Source organism: Drosophila navojoa, chromosome 2, assembly GCF_054131105.1.
Source record: "Drosophila navojoa isolate 15081-1374.11 chromosome 2, UAZ_NAV_1.0, whole genome shotgun sequence".
In the NCBI taxonomy this organism is placed as follows: Eukaryota; Metazoa; Arthropoda; class Insecta; order Diptera; family Drosophilidae; genus Drosophila; species Drosophila navojoa.
Genome location: NC_142890.1, coordinates 25,529,256 through 25,551,255, shown reverse-complemented (window position 1 = coordinate 25,551,255; position 22,000 = coordinate 25,529,256). Strand labels below are relative to the sequence as shown.

Here is a 22,000-nt window from a genome sequence, read left to right as displayed (position 1 = left end):
GCAGCCGAAGCAGCAGCAGAGCTGGTTAAAAAACAATTAAAGTTGAACTAAATACGAGTTGAAGGTACGCTCCAGCGACAGGTTTTTGCCGGAACTGGTTCGTTCCACTTCAAACGCAATCGCAATCAATCGATCCTGCCATAACACAGAGATGATCGTAATGTAATTTATGCCCAAAGTGAAATCCTGACGTTGCATTACACAGTCAATTTTTATTTTGATGAAATCTTTATACAGGGTGCTCCGCGCTAACTGTATTTGTTCAGCTCTCAAACTCTGTTTGTTGTGTTACCTGAGCGAGTTGAAGAGTCCAACTGTGAAGAGGATTCACATAAGTGTCGAAGGCAGTTAAATTTACCTGAGTCTAGCTGTAATCATTCCATAGGTGTTTCCAATAAGAATACGATATAGGAGATTATTCAACTCACCAGGCTCTTAGCGCTGTGTGCGCTCGTGGTGAATTGTTTGTGTGGTGTAAATGAATTCACCACTTCAGTTCTTATGCTCTTTTTTCGGCAGAACTTAACAAAAAATAATAAGAACTATCACATAAAGAATTTTTATTTTATTTTGAATTTTTGTAATTAGATAATTGTAAGTATTTAATTAAATTTGAATTATTATTTTTTTATACAGAGTAAAAACTTGTTAGCATTTATTTCATGAAGAATAAAAATATTAATAGTATCATATAATTAAATACTAAACATTTTGTGTAAGAATAAATAAAAATAAAATTCAAATTCAAATTATTAAAAAAATAACAAGGTATCAACAAATTTATATTTTCTATATATAAATAGTCAATAAAAATAATTAAAATAATAAACAAAAAAAAAATAAATCTAACCAAAAATCATACATTGAATAAATATACAAAAAATATAATTATAAATAAAAATTATAAATTATTATTATAAATAAAAATTTTCATTTACATTCCCATTTTAATAAACGTCTATTGCCTATTGAGCACTTTACACTTAAATCGGCTGATCTCTAATCTGAGAATATTGATTTGCAGTTCGCATCAGTGCGCAAAATCTCTATTTAAATCAATATTGAGTCTAAATTGTTTACACTCGTGATTTATTCAACACTCGAAACAATTTGCAATGTGAACAATAATTTCGCTTGGCGGCAGAGCCACTGATTCCATCGCAAAAATATTCACAGAGGGTATAAACCAAATCAAGCCATAAATAAATCGGCGCACACTTCCAGCGATCATCGATCATTTGCGGCGACCGCAATACAACCGCAAATTAATATATGTATGTGTATATAAACAAACACACATGCATACATACATGCAAAATGCAAAATGCAGAAAATAATGAAAAATTCCGTTTTTATCGTATCTAAACATGGTTTAAGATTTGAGAACCTACTTCAGATTTGTTCGCCTGTATTGGCCAGTTGGCTGACTTGACTTGAGCAGTTGCTGCTGCTGTTGTTGTTGTTGTTGTTTGTGTTATGTGTGAACACGTTGAGCGCGGAGCCATTAAATCATTGTCCTGAAGGCTTTTAAGTCATTATCGATAAATTTCAACATAAATTCGTAAATTTGCTTTATTTGCCGGGGCCCCACACGCACACACACACACACTCCGACACACACATATGGGCCAACCACAAACGTTTGTGTGTGTTTGGCTGTCTCGGGGCCTAAATTTGTTTGGCTAATTTTGTTGCTTGTATCAGCGCCCACGCCAAAGTCAAATACAACAACAACAAAAAAAAAAGAGATCGATATCATTGGCAAAGTCAGGCCGCAAATGTTTGCCTGTTCGTTCAATGTGTGTGTGTGTGAGTGTGTCTGATTTTTTTTGTGTCCCACAATGACCTTGAGACTCTGCCAGCAGGTCCTGCAATTGACACGTTCTGCTGCAATCATAATTCATATTTTAAGGGCAACTTCCAAATGAACGCAATTATCAGCGGGCATTGTCTCTCGGGGCTTAGGTAGATGAACGCAGCAGCCTATCGACCTTTTGTAGCCGTCTTCCCTGTCTCGGCAATCTCAATGTCAATTAGCTGCAGTGCAGCGCAATTGTGGTTCACACGTACAATGCATCGCAATGCCCAAAGGCACGTCGAGTTCCCATATTCAGCCAAGGCTAATGTGCTGGGCAGCATTTTTGGCCAACATTGCATAACCATATTGCACATGGCTCATAACTCACATCGCTGTGCAGGCAGTTCAAATGCCAATGGACTGCAAATATTCTGCATTTCATGCAACTGCAACTGCAACTGCAACTTGCAACGGCAACATGCAATTAATAGGCCACAAGGGGCGCACACCCCCGTCCAGAAATGTTTTATTGATGATTATGTAAAGCGGTGCGAGAGAAACAGGAAGGCATTTTCAACGCGCGCTTTTAATCGACATTTGCAAAAATCAAAATCAAAAGCAAATCAAATCGATTGAAAAATTGGCGAACAACTTGCAGCAGCGGATGCGACTGCATCACAGCAGACGCTGTGGCAGAGTCCGGGGCCGGAGCAGCTGACTCAGATGACTCGCCGCATTCGGGGATTGGTCTGTGTTCTGGGGCAGCTTCTTGCATTTTTTAATGTATTTTTAAATAAGGAATTTAATAAGCACCTTGGCGGCCCTCGGACAACGACTCGAGCGCAGACAACGACTTCGACGACGACGACGACGACAACGCAAAGTGGCCCAGACACATGGCCCAAAAAAGAGAGAAAAAAATGGAAAATAATAATAAAAAGAAAGACTGCAGGGCGAGAAACAATTTTTGGTTATAACCCAAAACAGACAGTGGGCCGCAAATAAATTATAAAGTCGAAAAAATATATTAAACAAAATAAGATTATTGCTGAACTAGAAAATTAACTCTAAGTTGCTTTAAAAAATTCATATATCATTCATCATGTAGATAAATAATATATCTATTCATTTCTTCATTTAAACCGATATTCAATACTAAAACTGGAATTTAAAAATATTTAATTAAAATTTAATATTTAATTCCGAACCCTATAAAGCAACATAATTTGAATTCTAAAATAATAAACTTATATAAAATATTATTATAGACAAAAGACAAAAAGCAAAAAGAAAATACTTAAAAATTTAAATTAAAAAACTAAAATTAAATCCATAGTTTCTTTTATCAATAAATTTGTATTACAAAATACCAAGCTTATGATTCTTAAAGATGCATAAATTAAATAAAATTAAAATTGTATATTGCTCGACTGCATATTTTTTTTTTATTTTTTTTTTTTTAGTAAGTAAACTAAAAGTCTTCTTTCAAATTATATAAATTTGGTTATTTATATTAAAATATTTCTATTTCCATTTAGATAATATTATTGGGTAATGCCGATTAACTTTTTGAAGTTAATACTATAGAGCAGTTTATTGATATTTAAAATTACAGGATTTAGCAGCTCTGATATATGAAATATTAGAATATGATTTGCATTCAATATTCTTTTACTAATATATAATATTTTTACTATAAAATATATTCATTCGCATTTATTCATCTGTTCAAATTCTTTGGTCTTGTGCCATTGTCCGCTGGTCGCTTCTTGGCAGTTGCAAAATCATGTTTTAAGGTGTTTTTGATACCTAATAAAAACAACAACACGGCCCCGGTAAGAAGCACAACCACACTCACACATGTAGAACTGCATCGAAAACGCGCCATGCCAAAGGGTCAACTGTAGATGGGGAAGACAGCGAGAGAGAGAGAGAGAGAGAGGCGGCAAGCAAGCAGGCAGGGTTGCCTTGGCTTTAAGGGCAGCGCCGCAGTGGCCAACAGAAGAAATTGTCTTCGGGCTCAGGTCCCCGACATACGTCATAGCAGCGACGCCGACTGCGACGCCGTTCGGCGTGTTTATTATAAAACAACAAATCATTCATTATAACCACTTGTGTACAGGCACAGATGCACACACACACACACGCATGCCCATAGGTGTACTTGTGTGTGAGTGTGTGCATATGAGAAAGTGGCGTAAACATGAAAAGAAACACGAGCTGCCAATGCCATGAAGTTTTGGACATGGCCATCTATGTGGTGGATCCGAATATGAGTATCTGAGCATAAGTATCTGTATCTGTATCTGTGTGTGTGTGTGTGTTCGTGCTGTCGTATAATATGCATATTTGCGTATTATTTTGATTTTAATAATGATTTATTTATTATTAATAATTCATTGGCGGTGGGCCCATGCCGAGATCGTATTGGATTTGTGCTGGCTTCGGCGCTGATTGCGATCTGATCTCCAGCCACTGAGCAGCAGCACCTACGTCAGAAGCGGCAGAAGTCGTTGCTCAAGTGCGACAGCCGAGTTCGAACTCGATCTCCAGCCAAGTCGCCATTCGAATACGGTCGTATCCATCGTTTCGATTCGAGCTCCATGAATGGGCACAGAACTGGGCTCGATCAGCCAGCACCGAACACCGAGCAGCCACTGCCAACTGCCAGCAGCTAGCTGAGGTAACACAAGTTGCGTTTAACTATGTTGGAAACGTAGGAAACGCATATTTTAATGAGCTTCAATTAAGATAGAAATCTCGAAAACAAAAGAGACAAAGATTTATGCGTTCACAATTATGCAGTGACTGCCTTGAGGCTCTAGACCAAAAGACCAAAACTATGTGAGACTTAGTACAAGCTAGCTAGTTAGTGAATCACAAACACAAACATACACACACATACCAACACGCACACACGCACACACACTCACGCAGTCAGTCTAACGAACTATCTCAGTGGGCATACTTGGAATATGTGTAAAGGGTTGCAGATCGCATTAGATTATATTTTACATATAACCAGCCAAGTGAATCATCTATATTTGCCTATGGCATACATTTTATTATTTTATTTAGAAAATATTTCATATTTATTACATAACAATCTGTTGACGTTCCATGATGGAATGGAAAAAATTAGGGATTCTTTAGTAAACTGATAAAAATAAATATGTATTTGAATATATATATATAAATAATAAATAAATATATTAAAATATTACATTGAATTTTATGCAGATAAAAAATATTTTCAATGCAGCTTTTGCTTTTTAAAATAATATATAAATTGTATAAAAAATAATATTTTAATTCATAATATTAATACATAAATTGCATAAAAAATAATATATTAATTCATAATAAATAGTCAACTATTTTACAATAAAAATTCTTTGAATTTGGGGCTAAAAATCATCAGTAAAATTTTGTTTATGCAGAGCAATATTTTAGATAAATAATTAGATACATAATAAGATAACATAACACATAGATGATAACAGATACATGTTTTATTTGAATTGCAAAAAAAATTAATTGATTGTTCTTTTGAAATTTATGTACATAAATTTAATTAGGCTTAATTCTGAAACAAATTTATTCTTCATATTCTAACTCAATTTCCCATTCATGCCTGAGCAAGAGCATTTTGCTAGCCTCCAATCTCCGATTGCCTAACTTCTGCTGGCCCATTGGCACTCTCTCACTCGACCTGAACAGTAGCCCGATGTCTATTTGCCGAGTCTCAATCTGTGATTTACGAGTGCGGCATGCAGAACTGGGTAACTGTTATACCAGTTTAAATATTTGGTAAAAGCGAATCGATGTGCTATATGCGACTTCTGACCAGCGTGAGTTATAGACCAAAGATTTTGATTTACAGCCGTACATTGAACTCGAAACCCTACGAACCTGCCCCTGGCGCCTCGTTGTCCAACGGGTGAGCCTCCGCCATTGTCGTCTGACCAGCGGGGTCTTTCTTGGTCTCCGCCTGAGCCTCCGCCTCCGCCTCCGCCTCCGCCTTACAACATTAATGTCAATTTAATGTTTCCTTAATGACTTCTTTCGTTGCAACTTGTTTGGCTCTGGTTGTCGTTGTTGTTGTTGTTGTTTTAGTTCTTATCAGTTGCTGGTCAAACTTGTCGCATGGCTGGAAAGTGTTTATGCTAAATAGCTAACGAGTTTTCTCCACGAAAGTGAAGAGAGCCCAGCCGAATAGTTGGCAACGACTTTAAGTTTAGAGAGCTACTGCTCAGCCACGATACGGTGCGATATGATATAGTATATATGCGCCGGCTGACATGTGCCTGACTCAATGTGCCAGCTATTTATTTGGGTCGGCAATTAAGATTTATATCAGCGCCTTTGATGGGGCAATAAAAGCGCTAAGAAAATCTAGCGAGCAAATGCAGCCTCTCCCTCTCACTGGCCCTCTCTGCATTGCTCTTTCTCTCTCTCTCTCTCCTTCTCTAACTAGCTAGCTCATTTATGCGGCTGGGTATTTGTCAAGAGCGTGCGCCGCCTTAAAGAGTCATAAAAATCAGCTAAATGCGCGAGGTGTGAAATCACAAGATACCCAACGCAGGGCGCAGAGCTTAGGGTATGCCTCGCCCGCTGCTGGCTGCACTTGACGAACTGTTTGCCAGCTCAAGCCGCAAACTAAATGTTTAATTTTTCCCCTCACTTGTGCTCTCTCTCTCGCTCGCGCAGACTCCTGCGTCTGCCGACGCCACGGCGAGCCGCCAACCATTTGTTTGAATTTGTCTAAAGTGGCTGCCCCTTTTTCGTTTTTCTCCCCCTTTTTCCCACTCATGGCATTTTCATAATTTTCATTGCTGCTCTGCTGCTGCAAAAAATAACGTTTGTCAAATTTTCCGTTTACTTTTAGCTGGCGCCCCTGCTCCCAGCCCCCTTCCCCCACGCCTATGTCTGCCCCTCATAGTTGTGTTTCCTTCTTCTTTTTAATTTCATATTTTTCTTTGTTGTTTCTTTTTGAGCGCTGTGTCTGCTGTCTGCCGTCTGCATCTGGCTGTCCGTTTGTGTCTGCAACAGTCTCTCTCTCTCTCTCTCGCTCTCGCTCTCTGCTCTTCAGTTGGAAATTACGTTTACTCAGGCGCCAGGCGCGCATATTTAAATACACACGTGTTTTATCGCTGCCATTAAATCATATTTTTATACTTTACCTTTTTGCTGTGCCACCTTCAATGACTCCAAGCAGCCCCACGTCCCCACGCCACCTACTGCTCCCCGCCCAGCACGTTGGCATTTTGATTGTTTACATTTTGCACTTTCACGGCGTAAACAAACAAACGGCGTTAAAAATTGTGAAAAAGAAGAAAATATAAAAAAATAGATACACGAGACAGAGCAGGAGTTGGAGACGGCGGTAGAGGCGGAGGTGGAGGCGGAGACGGTGCCAACGTCCCGTTGGCGCATGGCCAGTGGAAGGGTATTGGGGCTCCTGCGAGTGGGCTTGGTCAGAGCTTATAGAAATGGCTCTTGTAGTGCCAGACGAAATGTCAAGTGGCCTCAAATGCCTCCATATATAGGGAAAAACAATGCCAGTTCCTAGAGGAAAGGGTTGGGAATACTGTTTACTTGTATAGTTCGTCTAAGCAGTTCTTAAATAGTATCTGCTCAATAGATCATTTGAATCAATCATAGGCAAATAATCGTTAGATCAATTTAATCTTTCTCTTCGATTCAATCCTCTACCCTTTCATTAACATAAATTGGCCAACCTCTCTTTTATTATTACTCTTCAAGATCGCGATCCATAGCTGATGGAACAAGTCTTGTCTTGCTTCGCTCATACGCTCAGTAGCATAGGTAGCATAGGTTAAAGATCAAAAGAACACTTTAATCGGCTACTGTTTAGCCTACACTTAGACTCAGCACCACCAAGCCACCTCCACCGCAATAGCCGCAGCAACAACAAAGCTTAGTTTCAATTTACTCGAGTGGCCTGCACCACACGTGCGGCTGCTTAAGCGTTAATGCCTCATGCAACGCTCTGCTCCTGCTGTGCCCCTCTGCACCCTCTTTGGGGCTTGGAGCTTGCTGGCGGAGCGTTGAACAATTTTGTAACATTTTTTAAACGTTTCTCCTCTCTGGTCTTCTGCATTTTCAGGTAAGATAAGATCTGATTTAACACAATACGGCGGCATATCAACAGACATGGGTAAGAAAATTTCCACATTTTTATTTCGTTTATATTTTAAATTTATTTCGCTAAGGAAACTGGTTACGCTGTAGTCTAAACAAAAACAATGAATCGTAGAACTTGTTTACTAATACCGTAAATTAGCTAGAAATTAGCATAAGGTGTTGGTGCCACACTCTCCAGGAAGCCATCGGAGGGCGTCAAAGCTTGCAGAATTCCTCTTGGGCGTCAAATGTTAACTCAAATGCGCCAGCCCCGGTTCGTGTGGAAATGATTGATTCGTCGGCTTCATGCGGCCCCGTCGAGCTGATTAGACCAACTGCAGCCCGACAGCACGCAATGGCAGTGCAATTAATGTTAACATTAAACAGAGTCAAGTAGTCAAGGTGGGCAGCTCCTTTGCCACTTGGCACTTGGCAACTGTCTAGAGCTCGATAAGATGCCAGATATAGATTGAAGCTGGCAAGCCGACTGCCACCGTGAAGAACTATCACTTTGGCCAAGTGAGTGGGCATTTATTATAAGAAGCTTGGCTCAGCGAAACGATCTGTTAAACTATAGAGTAAATAATATTATTATGATAGATTGCTGGAATCGGATCGAGATCTTAGCTGAGATAGAAGATATGTATGTAGGAGAATAGATTGAGAACAGTAATACTATTATATTAGCTGTACACAGATATTGATTTGATAATGTTTGAATGTGAATGTATTTCCTAATATTATGATATAACTTTAATATATTGCAAAATTCAAAATTCAATTTTAATTCATATAATTAAATATTCTAGAAACAAGATTCAAGATTGAAAATTGGAGATGTGAGAATAAACATAATTAAACATTGTAGATTGTAGAGATTGTAAAGATTGTTCGAGGATATTTGAAAACGCAAAGAAATTTATTCTACTTTGTTCTTTCTTTATTAATTACATTTCCACATTATAGAAATATTCTAGTGAATTGTAATTAAAAATAATCAAATACTATATTTTCATATATAGTAAATACAACATTTCTATAGTACTTAGGGGTCAGATATTTCAATGGCATCCATTAACTTTGTTATCAATAATCAAATCAAAGTTCTTCTTCTTATTCATACTAAACAAATAAACAAACCATGAATTTGCTAGTATATTCCATTTGACATATCGCTCAACCCGTGCCCCGCCCATCCATTAAGTCTTCTGTCAGCTTAATCTACACTGGAATAATAAATATTCGAATTTATATATAAAAACATTTTTTTTTTGTGCTGCACAGTTTAAATCTCATAATTTCGCTGTCATTTCTCACTCATTTCAACAAAGCGCTCGAACCCCAACAGCTACAACAAACTAGGCGCTGTGTAAGGGAGTGGGGGGGGGGCTTTCATATGGTGGGCGTGGCTTGCACTCGCAATGCTGCTGACATTGAACATGACATTTTCCCCCAAAGAGATAATTAAATTGCGGGCTTAATAGAATTAAATGCCGTGTTTGCATTTCAAAATCCAAAACGTGCCAAATGCCAATGGCCGTGCTACCCGTTGCACGACGACGACGACGACGCGGTTGGCCTGGCAACAACAACAACAACAGCAACAACAATAGCAACACCAGCAGCAACAGCAACAACAACAAAAGTACAAAAAATGTCAATTTGGACAAGTTTTGATAATTGCAGGCGCGGCCGCGTCCGAGGTCCAGAATCGCATACGAATTGTGGCAGCGGCTACTGTGCTGCATGTTGCACGTAGCACGCTGTCCAGACTGCGCTCTGTGGTGTGGTGAGCGTGAGCGTGTGCGTGTGCATGTGTGCTGCGGCTGCTCCATGTTGCATGTTGCAGTTAATAATTATTGAAATGTGCGGCCGCCAGGAATTGTGCTCGTGCTCCTTGTGCTTCCTGCGCGGCTTCCGTTGGCGGCAGCGTCAATGTTGCATGCATCGTTACCTTTAAGCACTGCTGCTATAGTTGCTGCTGCTGCTGTTGCTGCTGCTGCTGTTGAGCTAAAGACTAACAATGCTTGCATTTTCCCACCTTTTTCACATAACTTTTCAGTTGTTGTTTTTGTTTTTGTTTTGTTTTTTCGTACTGTTTGCTTTCGTTTTGGCTGGCTCAGTGCGTCTTCGGCTGTTTCACTGTTTCGCTGTTGCCACCGGCTGGGCAAACAAGTCGGCCACTTGGCCGGCAGCTCGCCCCGTCGCACAGCCCGCGCCCGGCCCGCACCGTGTTAACCCTCTGGTACGATGTCTCGGACTTGTTACCACTTTAAAAAGCGGGCCGGCCCCCGGCCGGACTGGCCCCTGTAATAAATTCATATTCAAATTGTTAATTGAATATTATTTGTTAAATTTGCAAGCATTAAATGTAAATGTCGGCTGGCTGGGCAAATGTGGCGGGGGCGTGACCGCGGGCTGTGCAAATTTCATTTTATCGTATAATTTCGTCATTCCTTTTGTTTACTCTGCCTGCCTAATGTAATTTATGGAGCATTCCTAAGCGGATTATGGATAGATCTGAAAGCGAGTTCAATAGTTATGTTTGCCGGGCTCTGCTCTCGCTTTTGATACTGTGTCGATTGCCTGTCGCCCGCTGAAATTTGGTCACTGTACCAACGACCTCCATAAAAATCTCGCCCAAAAATAAAAAGAGGAAGGAAGAAAACCCTCGCTGAGTGTGGGAGAAACGAACAACGAGCTCTCATAGCTGTAATTGTGTCCTGCATCCTGTGCGACTGTTGTCCGTTGTCCGTTGTCTGCTGGTTGTTGTTGGCTGTTGTCCTTGTCATGCGCTTTGCTAGCCGTTGCTGTGCAATTTCCATAATTCATATTCATAGACATAACAAGCGCCCAGACAACAACAAACAAACGAGGCTGCCGCGTCGCTAGCTGCACCTGCAATACGGACAAATGTCCGTCCTAACAGTCGCCAAAAAAGTATCTGCAAAGTGTAAATGCGGCCAAAGTGCAAAAATTTCACATATGCTTTTGGGGGCAAGCTGCAAAAACAAAAAAAAAAAGAGAGAAAAGAGCTGGCATGAATGGAACATAAAACGTTTGAGCAGACAATGAATCTAGAGAGAAGGAAAGAGCAGAAGAGAGAGAACGAGATATGAATACTTTATAGAGAAAGAGCTGCAGAGCGTCAAAGGTTTTTCAATTCATTGGATTACGTTTAATTTATGTCTTGTTATGCAGAGCAAAAGTGGCTCTAGGCAAATGTACAACAAATCAACAAGCCCATCATTCTGGTCATCAACGTAAACATCAAAGCAGAGCGAAGCTCAGCCAAAGTATCTCACAGATACGCACGCACACTCAACGTTCAGCTTCATTTGATTTCACACACACAGACTTCGAAATTATTAACTGGGGAGCATTTTGTAGTTCGGCAAGCGTAAGTGTTGTCCTGGACCCCGGACAGCAGACACTTCATAAAATGGCACACGGCACTTTCCGTTTTACCGTTGGCATCTGCAGCACGTGGATGGACATGCTCGAAAACATAGAAACATGAGCAACAAATACAGAGGGAACAAGGCAGAGAGAGAGAGAGAGAAGACAAGTGGGGGTGGCAGATAAGGCGACAGAGTGGACAACGACAGCTGAAGCTGACCACCGGGTTTCAATTAATGAATTAGTAATTTCGGCTTCATTGCTGTAATGAACACTTGGACCAAAGCCTGGCGGATGAATTGTTATTGTGTTTAACTTCTGTTAATATTGTTACAAAGCAGGTGGATTATGGCTTGTGTGCTGGCTGAGACTTGAGCTGTGTGGATAGCCAAAAATTAGTTGGCCACTAAAGTGCTCTCAAGTTGATATTAACACAGAAATCAAACTTAAACATTTTATGTATTATTTTCCCTTTTTTATAGGACAGATTTTAGTTTGAGTAGTACGAGCCCAAACCACTATTAATTCGAACAGCATGTTTTTTTTGCAGTGCGCAATGTTTAACACACTATATTGTCAATACTACTAAAGATAACACATACCAATGCATTTCGTCTTAAAGAGAATTTTATTCTCTTCATGATGAAAAAAAAATAATGCTCTCTTTGCAACAACAACAAAAATATGAGTAATTTATTAAAAAGGTATACTTAAGAGATAAGAAAATATTGACCACTATTAGTTCGAACGCTGCGTAATGTGATTTACTATCATACTCAAAACAATAATTTAATTATTATTAGAATTGTGTAACGTCGCCCTTGGCCTGAATTACACATTTAACTCGTTTTGGCATTGATTTTAACAAATTTTTGCAATGCTCTTGAGAAATTGAGTCCCACATCTCTTGCAACTTGATTTTCAAATCAGCAATATTCCGTTGTGGCTCATTTCGAAGCTGGTTTTTCATTAGCCACCAAATATTTTCAATTGGGCTTAGATCTGGACTATTTGCTGGCCAATCTAAAACCTCCATTTGATTAGATTGCAGCCAATTTTTGGTTCCCTTAGCTGTGTGCGATGATGCTCCGTCCTGCTGAAAAGTGAATTCACCGCAATCTGATAGTTTTGGTATTGATGGCAACAAACTATCTTGTAAAATATTAATATATTTTTCAGCATTGAGTGTCCCTTCAATGAAATGAAGTCTTCCTAATCCCTTGGCAGACATACATCCCCATACCATAATGCTCGCAGGAAACTTTGTTGTTCTTTTAAGGCAGTCTTTATGATATGTTTCTGACTTTTTACGGATGACGCGTTTTCTCGTATCGCCGACACTAACATCAAATTTAGCTTCATCGCTGAATATGATGGTATCCCATTGCCTTTGAGTCCAAGACATCCTTTCCCGAGCCCATTGCAAACGCTTCTTTTTGTGACGAAGCGTAAGCAAGGGTTTTTCCTTGGCCTACGAGTAAGATTACGAGTAATTTATTGGGTACGATGCACAGCTAATAACAAAACATACTTTATAAAAACCATATCCAATACTTTTTAATTGCAGTCGAGTCCACTCTCGGTGGACAGTTTTGCCAATTGTCTGCGACCACTCAGAAGCCAAATTTCTTAAAGATTGGCGACGATCAGCCTTAACAATTTTGGCCAGTTGTCTTTTGTCGCGCGGTGTTATTGCTGATGTTCGGCCTCTATTCGCAATGTTATTTTCAATATTCCCATTTTTTTTTGAAAATTTGTATCACCCCATGCACAGACGACTTAGGCAAATTTAATTGCTTGCTTCTCTCCGTAAGTATCTTTCCAGATTTAAAATAATCCCTAATCAATACTCTGATTTCTTTACAAATTGGTTTACCACGCACCATCGTTGCTAAACTTTCACTGATCTGCAGCATAATATTTTTTTGCATGCTGTATTGTGACATTATTTGCAGATCATAACTAGATAGTGATTCCGTTACATTAGATTCCGTTACATTAGTTGCTTTTGTTTTGCTCTTCTTGAGATTAAGGTAAGCTTACGCAGCGTTCGAATTAATAGTGGTCAATATTTTCTTATCTCTTAAGTATACCTTTTTAATAAATTACTCATATTTTTGTTGTTGTTGGAAAGAGAGCATTATTTTTTTTTTCATCATGAAGAGAATAAAATTCTCTTTAAGACGAAATGCATTGGTATGTGTTATCTTTAGTAGTATTGACAATATAGTGTGTTAAACATTGCGCACTGCAAAAAAAAACATGCTGTTCGAATTAATAGTGGTTTGGGCTCGTATTACATTCTATATATTTTGATTGTGACAGTCGAAACAGAATATACAGCATATATAGTAACATATATAAACATTATATTTTATATGAGCATATACAAAGAATATATGATTCATATACAAACGAGACTCAACGATATCTCTAACTCACTCATAGATTTCACTTGATCTACATTAGCATGCATTTTAAACAAAGCCAGCTCTCACTTGAATTCATGAGAATCGCGTAGAAAGGCTAAACGAAATTTTCTGTATTTTTACTGTAAAGCTCACTAGACATAGGAGCATACATATATGCATACATATTCATATGAATTTAATAATCATTTTTTAGCATAAAATGATCTCATATATGAATTCGTTTTCCGTTTTGATTTCCTATCTAGGTCTGGTTTACACACACATAAACTTTAATATTTCACATTAATATGAATAAAATATATATTAAGCAAACAAAAGTCGCTCCATTGAACCAAAAAATTAACTTTTACTGTCAATTTGAAGTCCCAAATGCAATATTCGAGTCGATTTAGTTGTGTCATAAACTTTGATTATCTTAGGCAAGTCGGGGCTCAAATATTGGCCAAACAATTACACATTTGTGCGAGTCGGTGGATTGAACGCATCCATTAAAAGTATTAAAATGGAGAATACCTTTAAAGCAATGATAATTTTGTAATTGTGGGGCCAGAGAGCTCGCATTTGACCAGGGAGAGCACGAAGCACGTTTATTTGCGTTGCTTCTTGCGTTGCATTCGCTTCATTTGTTTACGCGCGGCTAATGAACGGTTGCACTCGTATTATCCGGTTATCTTGGGGCGGAGACACGCCCACTTTACATTTGGCGTAAATGTTATGGAACTCGCGGACATTTGTTTTAAATATATAGAGAGATATATATATATATGTATCTATATCTGTATCTGCCACTGCAACTGGCAATTGTGACATTAGAGCCGTAATTACGAACGTAAATCCATTGAGAGGTGAACAAAGTCGCTTGCTCGATAAGAAATCACCGTTGAAATTCACTTGCTTGAGATACTTTTTGTTCTCGCTTCATCTCTCTCTCTCTCTCTCTCTCTCTCTCTCTCTCTTGGGCTGCACGACGCTGTAGGTATGCAATTAGTCAATTAATTTGAAAATTTATTAACCGCCAAAAACCAATTTGCTGCACATCAAAATATTTACACACACACACACACGCATACACATGCACACACACGCGCTCTGTTTGCGAAATGCCGGCGGTAAAGCGAGCCAGCGCACCGATACCGAAACTGAATCAGAAACTGGGGCCTCTGTCAGATAGCGATTGCGATAGGATCTGGCTATGAAGATACCGTTCGGCGCGCTGGTAGCCGGATCGATTCACATTCAGCCACGGCGGTCAGCTGGCAAATGAAGGAGTTCGACTGAGGCGACTTGAAAGCGTTTGCCAAGTTTCGTTTGCTTTGCACAAATTTCCTTATGATTTGCGAAGGCAGCGCTGAGGCGACGAAGCTCCGACCGGGCAGGAGCAGAAGTGGAGTAGAAGAATGTGGTGCAGATAATTTATGGGCTTAGGCTTCAGGTTCAGCCCCTTGGCAGCGGAAGTGCGTGTGTCTGTTATGCCATACACACACACACATATACATACATATATTTATATTTATTTTCTTCTTTTTGTTTTGTGTATCTTGTAGATAGGAATCGCAGCTACCGCTGGCCAAAAATTCTAGGTCAAATGAAATAAATAAATGACTTTTGTGCATGTCGCGCGGTGTGAACCGTCGGCTTGTGCTTGGCCCATAAATTTGCAGCTCAAAATCAAAATTCAAATTTCAAATGTTTGCTTGCTCTCTTTTATATCACTCGTTCGCCCTGTCTCTCTCTCCCTCTCTCTCTCGCTCTTTTTGTTGCGTGCTAATGATTAATAACGAGCCAGACGGAAACCTGCTTTGGGCCGCGGCCATCATGGCGATCAGCTGATCGCAGCGCAGGCGACACTCACGTCATGTCACCGCCATCTCCGCTAGCCAAGTGCAGAGGCCATCAGTCAAATCGTAAATGCAACCTGTGTAGCTATAACTGTGCCTGTATCTGCATCTGTGTCGGTGTCTGTGTCTGTGTGAACCCATTTTGAATTACAGGTACAGCAAATAGAATAACGAAATATACACAAACGTCACCTGAGCGAGCTGCTCAACTGCCTGCTGAGAGCGGGCAGGTATGCCTTGCTCTCAGTTGCTCGCTCACTCTCTTACTCTCGCTCTCTATCTTTCTACCTCTCACTCTCTCTCTCTCTCTCTCTTGCTGGGCAAGGTGATTGATCATCTTTTTGCTCAGCCACAGCCGGTTTTCATTTAATTTATGTGCGCTCAGCGTTGCGTCTGAATGAATCTCACCTTTTATTATTCGAATTGGAACATTTTGCTGGCTAGTTGGGTTCTTGTTGATCGTATACGATATTCGGCATGCGCGTTCGTTGCGGCTGCCTCCACTTGGAGTTGCGTTTGATGTTAGAAGTCTGATCGCAGCGTATAACAGCCGGCAGCTAAAAACTGTTATACTGCGCACCCATATTACACCCGGATCTTCCAATTAGATTTCGAGTCGATTTTATGGCATTTAGCTTTTTTAACGAGCTTCATAGAAATGCTAATGAAATTTACTCTTTCTTACAATCAAATTAATTTACAGAAAATGTTTTGAATATTTATCGTTCTCTATTGTCAGAATAGTGTGAAAAACATATAAAATATTTAAATATTTTTCTTTTTCTCTTTTTTATTTCCATGGGAAATTCTTAAGCAATTAGAGAGAACTTTGTATAGTTTTATTGCAGTTTCTTTCTATATCCATTTTATTTTCTTTACATTTTGCTTTCACAATTATTAGGGAAATATATTTACAAAAATTAAGAAAATGTTTAAATTTTCTATTGTAATGTCCTTTTTGTCATATACTCCAATTTTTTTCTAAATTTAATTTAACAAATGCTCAAACAGCGCTGTTGGCTTCTCACTTAGCTGCTTCCTAAATTTCTGTTAACAACCACTATCGAAGCGACATTCCGAAACGTTTCTACAGAATTCAGACGAATTTCGAATGCGACCCACCACAGCTAATCGAAATGGTTTCCAATCTCAATTGATGATCTATTAACGAGCGCCCATAAAATTATGCAACTATCCACAGCAGCAACAAAATGGTGCCCACATAGACCAACAGCGACAACACAACAACTGCAACAACAATAACAACTATAGCCAACAGCTGACATGCAATGCCATTTCCTTTGTCACCGAGAGGCAATAAATCTTGAGCATATTAACATGGACGTGCGATGAAAGTGCCAGCCAAATATGTCATTGTCAGTGCTTGGCTCTGACTTGGGCATTGGGATTTGGATTGGGATTGGGTTTGAGTTTGGGTTTGGGTTTGCGATTGGGATTGAGATCTGGGTATGAAGAGCCGCCTCTGCGGCTACCAAATGCGAGTGTATTGACACCTGAGCCCAGAGCCCAGCCCAACCCAAACACGGCCGAAGCGCATCGCACCATTTGCCTCTGGCGCCAATTTCTGTTGCTGATGCTTGCTCCCGTCGTTGCTGTTGCAAATGAACTGAAGGAAAAAGAAAGTGTCAGCAGACTGAAACAGGTAAAAGAGTGCGACTAGAACCGAATGGCTAGAAGGCCTACAGCTACAACTCCCGCAACACTTTCCAATGAAAACGGTCGTTCATAAATCACTGATTGGATGCCTGACCCAATGTCTCTCTGTGGTGTGTGTGTGTGTGAGTGTGCGAGTGTGTGTGCTGATAACTGACAGAGAGTCAAGCATTTCGAGTTGCTGCTGTTGCTGTTGCTTATCGTGCATTTGAATTGGTAGACAACGCATTTTTATTTATACATATAAAAATTCTCTCTACGTCACAAAACATGACAACATTTTGGGCGTGAACTCACACACACACACATACACACGCACGCACACTCACACACATATGTATATGCATACGCATTTACACTTAACTGCCCAGCAACAGAAACGACAACAACAACAACAAACATGGCTCAAAAGGCAGCAGCAGCAGCATCGTCGTCCGTGGTGACAGCGCACATAAATCTCTGTAACATGACACTTTTGGCAATGGAAATAAAATATGGCATACGGCGCACCAAAATGTCGCACCAAAAACTCAACAGCAACAACAACAACAGCAACAGCCAAGCAACAACAGCAGCAACAGAATTTTTTTTTTTTTTTTTGGCACTTGGCTACACTTTTTGGCCCACTGCGGACCACTGTGCCATTTGAGAAGCGACTCATGCCGCATTCAGCTAATTACAAATGAAATTACAATGGTCAGGTCCCAGTTGCAGTCGGCTTAAGGCCCGCAATGACACGAGCTGAAAGAGGTAGAAGGCTGAGAGAGAAGACAAGAGAGACATAAGCTAGGGGAATTAAAATATAGTAAAATATACTGATAAATGCTTGGAGTAAACGAAGATCGAAAATAGAGAAATGGAGCGAGGCAGTTTGAGATGTAAGAAAAAGCTAAAAAAAAAAAAAACAATTTTTGTTTATAGTAAATTCATATCTATAAAACTGAGAGATCTTGGGAGATAGAAAGAGAGAGAAAGCGATAAAAATATAGAGAATTGAAATCAATCAGCTATAAATCGCGCATACAAGCAGTTGGTGCAATATCATTGACAGAAGTTAAAATATAATTTAAATTAAATTATTATTCAATTTAACTTTGAACTCTAACTTTACTGTTGAAAAAATATTTATTTTCAATATCATAAGTCCAGAAGTTCCTTCTAAGACCAAAACTCTTACTTATTTTCACAAAATTTTTATTTATTATATATATTTGTATATTACTCATTACAACTCGTTTTCATAATTTTAATTCATTAATTTTTAACTAAAATCAATTATTCAAAATAGTTTTATTTAGCTATAAGATAACAGAAACTTAATTGAATATGTTGGGCACAGTTTAAGCAAGTGTCATTGGGCCTATGGCAACGTCTGCCTCTGATGGCGATGCTGTCACTTGCCACTGTCATTTTCATTTTCATTTCGTTTTCATGTGTCACTTGGCGCGCCTGCGCACGCCTGACTCCGGCCAGTGTCCGGCGTCCCGAGTCCTGCTCCGTCTCCTTCTCTCTGTAATAAAGCAAAACGGCTGCGCATGCGCGCTAGTCACTCAGCAACAACAGCAACAACAACAACAGCAACAACAATGAGAAACATCTAAAGCCGCTGCCTCTGTCAGATTTTGTGAGTGTCACTTGGCTGCTTTGTTGGCTCGAGCTCGGTCCCAGAGTCGTAGTGGTCAGAGTCGAGTCTTGGGGACTTTGGAGACTTGGGTGTTATCTGTCCCGTCGACCGTCTTCAGTTTCGCTTGGCCATCTCCCGGTTGGCTGCATTCCGCGCACAACACGCAAAATCTGCGCGCCTGCGTATAAAACTGTTAACTAACTCAATTTTGTAGCTGTCAGTTGGTTCCTGTTCCCCCTCCCCGCGTGCTCAGCGTCACGATCTTGGCTGCTTACAGATGTTGGCTGGTTGGTTGGCTGGCTGCTTGGCTGGAGCTTCAGAGTTCAGCATGGGTTAATGAGTTGTTGTTGTCGCTGTTGCTGTTGCTGGCGTGCCGCTTACACATGTCACAACAAATTGCTAACCGTTGTGCGTCCCGGGCTCATAAACAAATCACTTGACCTTCGCATTGAAAACATTTGCGTAAAGCGCAAGGAAAAACTCGGCCACCAATGGAACAGTGGAATATGAATAAATCAAAGAATGAATAAAAAATTAAAATGAGATAAAATATGGAATAGAAAGCATTCGTATCATAATCAAATAAATTTAAAAAATAAAATTTGGAATGTTAAACGAAAAAATAATAAATGAAAAAGAAAAATAATAACGATCATAAGAATAACAAAAAATTTATTAAAACTACCGAAGACTTTTATGGTTTATTTTACTTTGAAATTTCGATATAAAAATAAGCTTAATTTTATTTAAAATCTTTTTAAAGTGATTTAAATTAATAAAAATAATTTAAATTTACATAATAAATTGAATTATTTTGTTTATTAACAAAGTAAAAACTTTTTATATTTTTATTTGTTTTATATAATATTTTTTTATATTTGTAATTTAATTATAATAATGTAAATCATCATATAAAACGCTCACATTACTCAAGATTTTATTGTCCAACATTTTCTTTTTTACAAATAATAAATTATTATTTAAATAGAGAAACTTAAATTTGAACTGAATTTGTTAGCTGCAAGATTTGTCCACTTTCTCCCATTGTGTACATTATGCATCTGCCCAGCTGTCCACCCCGCATCTGCTCGGCCCATCAGAGCAGCAACTTCTGACAGCTGTGCGTGACACGAAAACGGACTCACGGATGCACGCGCGCATGTCTGTCACACAAATGTCACTTAAAACTGCAAAACTCGACGCACGCATTGCAATTTCATAACTTTATTAAGCATGTGCGAGGCGTGGCACAAGGCGGGGGTGGCAAACCGAGCACCGAGCTCGGAGCACGGAGCTCCACCTGACAACTGAGGCACACAGAATATACACCCATTTACAATGCCTGTCACGTTCTGGCATCTAAACGCCAGGCCAAGCGGCTGTAACTGCTCCACAGCTGGCAGCAGGCTTAGACCTGAATCGAGCTCTAAGTAGGCGCTAGCCAAGCGCCACAAAAGTGGGCAAGAGGAAGCCGACTGATATAGAGTTGGCAATTCAATCATTTAATGCCATGGCCCACATAAGGCCATCAACTGCAGGCAAATGCAATTGCAATTGCAATTTCAATTTCAATTTCAATTGCGATTGCGATTGGTAGGGCATTGCTTAGTCAGAGTTGCCCTTGCACCTCTCCCCGTCTCACTCTGCCCCATTGTTGTGATGGGGTTTGTGCCGTTCCTTGGCATTTTCTTTACATATTTTTTTGTGTATTTGTACTTTCGTTTGTTTGTGTCACTTGGCAATTGCTGGGCGCAGTGACAACAACAACAGCAACAACAACAACAACAACAATTGCAACAGCAACAACAACTGTAGTAGCATTATGGGGAGCACAACGAACCACGCGGTAATTCTACAATGAAAGCGTTTCGCACACACACACACACGCACATACACATTTAGTGTGTGTACAAACAAAACTTGTGGCAATAAATTTGAAACGGATCACATAAATCACATTCAAGTGAAGCTTAACACACGCGCCCAACTAGAAGAGACACAAATACAAGCATACTATAAATATGCACGCACACAAGCATATACGTGTCTGTGTGTTTGTGTGAATGTATGTGCATACATACATGTTTGTGCGCTTGACATAGAAAACATTTATTTGCAGCTTAAGAGTTCCTAAGCAACTGGAAAGACTCGAAAGGCTCAGAGAGAGAGAGAGAGAGGGAGAGAATAAATTTATATTTAAATGTATATTTTTTGTATGTGTAAAATTAATCAATGTAAATCCGTGAATAGTCGTTGACTTGCCTATAACTCTATAAAAAGAAAGGAAACCTAACCTAACTGTATGCAATGTAATATCTCACATCAATTTGCCTAAATTGCCTTATAAACTTGCTTAAATATCTTTGATTTACTCAATGCGCTCACACTCGCTCACATACATATATGTATATCTCCCATGGCCAACCAGAAATTGCTTGGGACGCGTGTAAAAGTTGTGCGCGTTCGCCAAATTAACTAAACGGTTAAAGCAACAACTGCAAATTGGCAACAAATTCACAGATCATAAAGTTGCAGCTGCAACGAGGCGGCCAACAACAATGAAATGAGGGATGTGGGTGAGGGGGGGAGAGGAGAGGGACGAGCAGGCGAAGCATCATTTCATTTGAAGAACTTTGGCATTTGAACTTGACATTTAGCACACGGTTCGGGGACTTCTTTGAAAACAATTGCAAGTCACACACACACACAGAGAGACACACTCTCACACACACACACACACACACATACAGATGCAATGCACTTTTGGCATTCCTCGGCTGTCTGCCATGGAATGCCAGCACACACACCAAACAACAGCAACAACAACAACTGCTGCTCGGGCAAAGGGATTCCAACTAGAACGAAACAGTTGCAAATACGCAGCGAGAGAGAGGGAGAGAGAGAGAGAGACTGAGGAAGAGCGAGAGCGCGCATACATACGTCTGCAACCCTCTGCAGCAACAGCAGCAGCAGCAGCAGCAGCTGAGGGTGAGTGCTGACCCACAGCAGCAGCTCAGACACACACACACACATGCAGAGCGCAGACAGCCGGCCATTGCAGCACCTGTCGGCCATGCGACAGCATGCA

The 22,000-nt window shown here is 39.8% G+C and overlaps 1 protein-coding gene and 1 long non-coding RNA gene across 6 annotated transcripts in view; one reads left to right on the top strand and one right to left on the bottom strand.

The window, feature by feature from the left end:
- Ubx (Ultrabithorax) overlaps positions 1-22,000 on the top strand; it is a 98,939-nt gene that overhangs the window by 3,714 nt on the left and 73,225 nt on the right. For 2 of the 5 annotated variants that reach the window (XM_018113554.3, XM_018113555.3), the window contains exon 2: positions 7,929-7,979. The exons of the other annotated variants lie outside the window; for them this stretch is intronic. In XM_018113554.3, the coding sequence (XP_017969043.1) occupies positions 7,929-7,979 (51 nt within the window). The remainder of the gene's footprint in view (positions 1-7,928; positions 7,980-22,000) is intronic. 5 annotated transcript variants of the gene reach the window in all.
- Positions 12,091-13,650, bottom strand: LOC149092278 (uncharacterized). The gene is made up of 2 exons (XR_016197697.1): positions 12,876-13,650; positions 12,091-12,815 (listed from the first exon to the last, which is right to left on the bottom strand). It is a non-coding gene; the product is annotated as an uncharacterized LOC149092278 (long non-coding RNA).